Source organism: Primulina eburnea, chromosome 6 (genome assembly GCF_022965805.1).
Source record: "Primulina eburnea isolate SZY01 chromosome 6, ASM2296580v1, whole genome shotgun sequence".
NCBI classification, from domain to species: Eukaryota; Viridiplantae; Streptophyta; class Magnoliopsida; order Lamiales; family Gesneriaceae; genus Primulina; species Primulina eburnea.
The window spans coordinates 1,989,683-1,997,709 of NC_133106.1; the positions used below are offsets into that span (position 1 = coordinate 1,989,683).

At 39.3% G+C, this 8,027-nt stretch overlaps 1 protein-coding gene and 1 non-coding gene across 2 annotated transcripts; both read left to right on the forward strand.

Moving 5' to 3' along the window:
* The first annotated feature begins 6,424 nt into the window (after positions 1 to 6,424).
* Positions 6,425 to 7,188, forward strand: LOC140833740 (histone H2AX). The gene is made up of 2 exons (XM_073198094.1): positions 6,425 to 6,707; positions 6,817 to 7,188. Exons 1-2 carry the CDS (start codon positions 6,504 to 6,506, stop codon positions 7,036 to 7,038), a joined length of 426 nt encoding a protein of 141 aa, XP_073054195.1. The 5' UTR covers positions 6,425 to 6,503; the 3' UTR covers positions 7,039 to 7,188.
* Positions 7,189 to 7,938: 750 nt separating this feature from the next.
* TRNAA-UGC (transfer RNA alanine (anticodon UGC)) lies at positions 7,939 to 8,011 on the forward strand. Its single transcript has one exon. It is a non-coding gene; the product is annotated as a tRNA-Ala (tRNA).
* Positions 8,012 to 8,027: the final 16 nt, after the last annotated feature.

Sequence of the window (8,027 nt, forward strand, 5' to 3'; positions counted from 1 at the left end):
AATTCAACATAGAATATAAATATATTATGATATTAATTATTTAACTAATCGTTTATATTGAGATTAATATTTGGAGTATTAGTATAATAAAAATATTTGTAGTTTTTCATATTACAAACATTATCAGAAATAATATACAAAAAACAATTCAATATAGAAAGAAAAAACAGATATTCGAATTAGACTCGGCACAATTCTCCCAAATTCTGATACTCAACACAAGTCTCAAAAATCAAATTCCAAATTACTGAGACTCGGCGCCATTTCCTCAAATTTTGTTATGCGACAGAAAACTATCAAATCAAATTAAGAATTCCGTTAAGCACACGATCGACGCAATTTATAAGGGAAAGAAAATCACTGAATTTTTATAACAAAAAAAAAAAAAACACGGACCGAAGAAAAAAAAAACTGCTCAAGAAGAATGCCGAAACCGAAAAGTTGAGATGAAGGATGAGATGAATTCGCCTAATACTCGGTGCAATTTATAGGGATGAAATTGTGTCAAAAATTCGTGCCGTAGCGACGGGTTTTTTTAAACCGTCGCAAATAGCGACAGGTTAGTAAACGTCGCCGATAACGACGGTTTTGATTAAACCGTCGTCGATTTCCCTTTAAAAAAAATTAAAATTGGATTCTTAGAATCCGTGTCAGTCTGTCCCGGATTCAGTGTCCCATTGTCAAATTTTCATAATGTTTTAGAATATGTTATATTTTAATAAATAAATTTTAAAAATATATTATTTTTAAAAAAAACCCCCTAAAAGCATAGACCAATTTATGAGAAATTTATTTATCTATTTCGACCAAGTCCTAAAGCCATTAGAATCACAAAATTATTTCCATGTGATATCTCATGGATAGACCCATTATCCATGACCCATCTCTAGCCCAAATAGAAGACAAGCTAATTAAAGGTCCAGTTATTCTCCTATAAATATCAGGTTTGAGCGTATGATAATTAATTGACTATATTATTTTCAGCAGCACCTTTAGCTGCTCCCTCCATATATCCTCAGTATCTGACTTGGTGTCGGAGGGGCTACGCCAGGACACCCTTTTGGCCCCCTTATAACGATCTTATATTTGATTTTAGGCTCAAGTTAATTTCAAAACATGCGTCTGGATTAGTGACACTTACTGGAAGAGGGTCCTAAATTTTCCGTGAGTATAACCATGATTACCTAAATATCCTCTACCAATCTCCCCACCAAGTTCTTGCACCTTGTTTTCTCTGCACGATACCGCTGCTTCTTCAAATTAAACCCTACAATTAATTACCAAAAACTAATTCGCATGCAATTAAATTGATTAAAGAAATTAAGAGAAAACGAACATTAGTTTTGGTCGATTCTATCATTAATTTGATAATTGATGCAATAATATCAATATATTCAAATATTCACTATTGGAAAATCAATTCATATTTTATCTTATGATTTAGAGCTGTAAAAATAAGCTGAGTTCGTCGGCTTTACTCGCTCCACCCAATAAACGAGTCGGTTCGATAATCATCTAATCCACCTAAATGACGGGTCGATCCGTCCCGCCTCGCCTCACCAAATGGTGTGTTGTGATGGGTTGTAGTCTTGTAGACCAACCCACCTCGACCCATCTAATATAACTGTTGTGCCTAAAATTAATTTTTTTAGAGAAGCCCAAAAGAGAAGCCCAAGAGATAAAGCCTATCAGAGTTGCAGTTGACCCAGTGAAAGAAAGTTGCGGCCGGTTACCTCCATTACCCAATATGGAAGACGTGGAGTAATCGTGGAGTACGGTTGAAACTTCTCGTGGAGTGTGACAAAGGCAGATGGAGGAATCAGAAAGGGCCCCCCGACAAATCAACACAAAAATACACAGCAAAGTTTCTGCAGAATTCCATCAATTCTACGTTTGTTTATTTCAATTTCCAGCAGCCAAGTATTTGAATTTTTATGTATTCCTTCGACTTTCTTGTAAAATGTTGATCAAATTTCATAACAACATATTTAAGTTTGATGTTGTTCATGGATTCCCTGCATAATTTCTTTATTTCCACAGTTTATGTGTTTAGTTTGGAGCCATTTCGAAGGAGTTAGAACTTACGACCGAATCGAGATTCACAACGCTTGGTAAACGAAGTCAGATTAATTCACATTTGGCACGAACACGTGCCTGGCACGCCCGCAAATTTTCGTGACAAACAAGTTGGCACGCCCAGTGGGACCAAATGCCTTCAAAGCGTACTGAGAAGAATGAGGGAATTCCTCCATCACAGGGGAAAGTTCATCGCTCACAGGAAGAAGAAACTGATGCAGATAGAAGAACTGTTGAAAGACTTGTTCACCAGTTCGAGGAGGAGACTATGAAGGAAGGAATTGCTATTTCTGGTAGTGATGGACCTTCACTGAACTTTATGTTGGCCATGGAGAAAAACATCCGCAGTGATCTCAGAGAAATAACCCAAACTTTCGCTACTGTTATGATGGAATTTGTGGCGGAAGTGAAGGAATGGAGGAAGTCTGCAAAAGGAGAGGCTGTTACACCAGAAAATGTTGAACTTCAAGAAACTGACGTTAAATTGCTAAAAGATCAAGGCCAAGGATCAAGGGTTTCTCAAGCAGGTGAAAGTCGCCGCTTGGGGGAAGCACCGATTCTTGAATCTACCAAGGAAGGAAGATATACTCCTCCACACAAAAAGGACGAGGAGCTGGGGTTGAAATACCAAAATTACAGTAACGGTAAACAAGTAGCAGGGAATATGTCCGCTGTCACTTCTCCCAGCAAGCATCCAGAGATGTATGGTGATGGGGAAATGCATGGGTGTTCAGTTCCAGGTTCGGGGAATAACACTCGGGGGGCAAATTATTCCCCGCACCCATTGCGAAAAACTCCAGTCTTGGACTCCGAGGCTGTACATGATGTTATTCAAGAGTTGTATGGCCCGGGAGTGAGGCCATTCAACCGACCAGAGTTTCATAAGCCATACTCCGATGTTGTTGATCGTGAAAATCCTTACCCACGAGGATATCACATTTCAGACTTTACTTTATACTCGGGGGAAGACCGTCAATCTAACGTGGAACATGTGGCGAGGTTTACAATACAATGTGGGGAACTAGCAAATTTGGATAATTTTTCCAACTACAAGTTACGTTTGTTTCCCAATTCATTGAATAGTACTGTTTTTATTTGGTATGCCACACTGCCTCGGAAAATGATGTTTGAGGTAAAGGAGAACAAGACAGAAACTTTTCATGGAAAATGCCGCTGTCACAGTGGAGATGATATATATTATAGTGGGAGGAATATGAGGTACAGTAGGGGATCCATGGCCAAAAGGCCGGAGAACCAGCACCTCGGCAAAGTTTCATTTCATGGGTCAATGAATGGCGAGGGAATGAGTGACCGACAGTCATTCCAGAAGCTAATACAGAGGCCACCACCTCTAGACACCGATAATAGATATGAAAGAAAATCTCGTTTTGTTATTCCTCCCAGAGCAATCCCCAATGGTGTATGGAAATGGGTGGAGCATCCAAAGTTCCCAAAACCGCTTTCTCGAACCCAAAAACGCCGTTTGTTGAGGGAAAAAGCTGTTGAGCGCAGATATAAGGTGGATGAATCATTCAAAGAAAAGAAAATATTTGAGGAGGAATAGGGAGGTAGCAAGGAGAAAGAGTTACAAATGGAGGATTTAATCTTAGCTCCGGCTCAGATGAAAGATCGACAGCCGGAGACAGAGGTTTTATAAAGATGGAATAGATGAGAAGTATTGTACAAAGTAGGCTGGATAGCCACTTTGGCTAATTTTGAGATATTGACTCGTAGAAAGTTTCTGTAAATATGCGAGGAATAGGCTTTTAAGCCATTCCTTGCTGAATTTGTTTGTAAATATGGATGGAGCATTGTGAATAAATAAAATCATTGCTCATGGAATCCTTTGCAGCTGATATGGTTTTTGAGAGGAATTATGTGTTGTCTTGATAGTCAAATTGATGACGTGTAGAGCACGTTTATTACGTATTCCGATACTTTGATGTTGTTTGGAAAGTATGGGTGATAGTGAGCAATGGTGATTGTATATTGTGATAATATTGAAGAAAACAGGCTATTTAGCCGTTGTTTTTAATTTATTTTACAGAAATCCGGGCAGAGTTTCCCTTGTAAACGTGACATCCCAGAAATACAAATATGTGCAAACACCAGTGGACAAACCCAAGCAACAGATATAACATAACTCCATCAACAAAGTTCGATTTCCAGGTATTATCCAACATCCAAAATTCAACATTACGCCAAATCATGGCAAAGAAATACAACCAATCAAAAGATCTACCACAGGGTGGTCTGGTCCGAACATCAAACAAAATACTAAAATGAAATGTTAATGGTGGTGCGTGAGCATTCAAGAAAGGTCAAGATGGCGCAATTCCTCCCACTTGGACAGACACTCTGCACGAGTATGTTATGCTGCTTTCAAGGGGTCTTCCCAGTGCTGGTAAGCATGCTTTGTTGCACCAGATCATCACCCAAGTGCTGGATATTGGCCTTGAGCTTATCGGAGAAAACTTTCAAGGCTTCATTGTCATGCAGAAGGGCCATCATGTCGGTTTTATGCTGAGCAAGTTCGGCCTCCAATTTCTTTACTAGCTTTTCCTTGGAGTCAAAGTTCACATTCTTCTATTGGAAAGTTGTTAGAATAATCTTTCTCTCAGAGTGCATACTGTCCAACCTCTCTCTTTGTGCTTTGAAATCTCTCACTTGAATCAACGTCTCCGAACAAGTGCGGCTTGAATCCTGAAAAGTTGAAAACATTGAAAGCAGATTATTTAAGATATCTTGCAGTGGGTATTGCAAGGGGTTGCTCATCAAAAACTTATTCAGGCATATTCACAAACATCTTGAGTGCAGCATGAAATGTCACATATTCTACAATGTTTTTTTAATGGAGGATTGAGAAAAATGCTGAAATATACCTACCTTGAGAAGGTGGGACTTGATGTAAAAGAGATTGATGATGGAAATTTTCAGAAACTTGGATGACATTACAAAGGCGATGTAATCGGTGGTGATATTGGAAATGAGATCTCCGTGAGTGGTTGAGTAGTTATCTAAAAGTGAAGGAGAATAGGTTGTGAAAGCAGCGAAGAATTGGAGGGTTTTGGGGGAAGAAGAACAAGGAAGAAGTTTGGGAAGCATGGTATTGTGAATACACTGTTTGCTTTCTTTTTATCATCTTCCTCCTCTTCCTCCTCATATATATCGTATTATGTAAATGGGCCAACTTGTAAATATGCCACATATATTTGAATTATTAAAAATAGCCAAATTGGGCCAAATTGGCCATTGGCCCAAATTGGCTAGGGGGGCAATTGTTGTGCCTAAAATTAATTTTTTTAGAGAAGCCCAAAAGAGAAGCCCAAGAGATAAAGCCTATCAGAGTTGCAGTTGACCCATTGAAAGAAAGTTGCGGCCGGTTACCTCCATTACCCAATATGGAAGACGTGGAGTAATCGTGGAGTGCGGTTGAAACTTCTCGTGGAGTGTGACAAAGGCAGATGGAGGAATCAGAAAGGGCCCCCCGACAAATCAACACAAAAATACACAGCAAAGTTTCTGCAAAATTCCATCAATTCTACGTTTGTTTATTTCAATTTCCAGCAGCCAAGTATTTGAATTTTTATGTATTCCTTCGACTTTCTTGTAAAATGTTGATCAAATTTCATAACAACATATTTAAGTTTGATGTTGTTCATGGATTCCCTGCATAATTTCTTTATTTCCACAGTTTATGCGTTTAGTTTGGAGCCATTTCGAAGGAGTTAGAACTTACGACCGAATCGAGATTCACAACGCTTGGTAAACGAAGTCAGATTAATTCACATTTGGCACGAACACGTGCCTGGCACGCCCGCAAATTTTCGTGACAAACAATAACTAAAAAATGTTAGGTCCGTTTTTTTTTTCCGTTTAAACTAAATTTATTATTTTTTTCCTAGCATTTTAGGATTAAAATTATAGGTATATAGAGATAAAAATATCTTAAAATTGTATATATTTTAAATAAAAAGTACATATATATAGTTATTCAAATATAAACAATTAAAACTCGAACTCGATTTTAAGCTCGGTGAAGTCGAAAGGTTGAAAACAAGGACGCAAAATACAACTGCGACTTAGAGTCAGGAATCGAGATGGGCCTATGAATGTAGATTGACAAGACTCGGGCTTTAGAACCTATGATGGGCTTTTTCATTGGGCCTTTGAATAAAAAAAAGAAGGTTCGCGCGCGCCAAAAATTGTTCCATCCGCGCAAAAAATTCAAACCTTTTTGTCAAGTACGCTACTGAAGATACCTGTGCCAGCGTGGCGATCCGCGTCTCGTTACATCAACCAATGGGATTGCGTTGGTCTGCCGTCACCTGTTCTATATAAATCCCTTGTATCGACTTCAAATCTACGCTTCGAATTTCATCGCCTCCGAATTCCATTGTTGGGAAGCTTTAGGGTTCCTGAATCCGATGAGTTCTATAGCAGCAGCCACAAGCAAGGGCGGCCGGGGCAAGCCCAAGGCCTCCAAGTCCGTCTCCCGTTCATCGAAAGCCGGTCTCCAGTTCCCCGTCGGCAGAATCGCTAGGTTTCTGAAGGCTGGAAAATACGCCGAGCGTGTCGGCGCTGGTGCTCCTGTTTATCTCTCCGCCGTGCTTGAATACCTAGCTGCTGAGGTAGCATTTTGATTATTATTCACTTTTTAAAAATTCATTTTGGTCTTCGAGTTTGGTTTATAGATCCATTCTTTAGGTTGACGGATTTTTGGTTTTACTTTCGGTTTAGGTTTTGGAACTTGCGGGGAATGCAGCGAGGGACAACAAGAAGAATAGAATTGTGCCGAGGCACATACAATTGGCTGTCAGAAATGACGAGGAATTGAGCAAGCTTCTGGGGAGTGTGACCATTGCGAACGGCGGTGTTTTGCCCAATATTCATCAGAATCTCTTGCCGAAGAAGGCTGGAGGACGGGAGAAAGAGATTGGGTCTGCGTCGCAAGAATTTTAGGACTTTGTTTTGCATTTGGGCGTTTATTTAGACTGCGGGATATACATTTCTGTTCAAGTAATCTGGATCCATGGTTGTCTGTGAAATTTGGTCCATGCAAGGCCCTGACTTTTGATTTGGTTTAATACAATGTTAATGCTATTTTGGGTATGTGTCCATTTATTTTTAAATTGATTGGATTTTTGATGATATTTGTTGGATCTTCCTTTCGCTGTGTGATTGTTAATTTGGATGGCCGTGGAAACTTCTTGAAATTGTAAGATAACTTGTTTTGAAATTTTATAATTCAATTTCAAGATTCTTGATCAGAAGGTTTCGGATTTTTTCTTTGTTAAATTTAGCAGCCATTTTTGCAAGGGCTTGGAATTGTTTAGTAAGAAATTGGTTTGGAACTGATAATTCATTTATATAAATATATACTTAGATTTTGCATCTTGGAGCGTAGAACTGAATGTCCCAGAAAGGTTTTCCTTGGAATGTTGAAAACTCACAATTGGTTGTCAGAAAAGTATGGAGAAAACCAGGATGTATGGCTGTGTGTTTAAGCGCAAAAGAAGCATTGTTACGAAAGAGAAACGCATCGGGTTCATGAAAAGCTTTTTGTGGAAACGAAATCCGTCGGGCTATCTGTAACGAGAAATTTAAAGACCGAGTGTCATCCTGTAGTGATTCCCCAAGTGTGACTTGGTACCATTTGTTTCCATCAATTTTGCAGTCGGGGAATGATGAGATTTATGCACCATCGAAGGCGGGGCTCGTGGAGTTGTCTGGTCTACCATCTGCAATGAAAATTATGTGGGTGGGAACAGTGCTGAGCTGAATAAAAAACAAGTAATAATGGCACAAGCATCAAAGGGATTGTTGAACAAGTAATAATAGTAGAAGCATTGAACATCCGAAGGGGATGTAGCTCAAATGGTAGAGCGCTCGCTTTGCATGCGAGAGGCACGGGGTTCGATCCCCCGCATCTCCAAATGCTTTTATTTTTC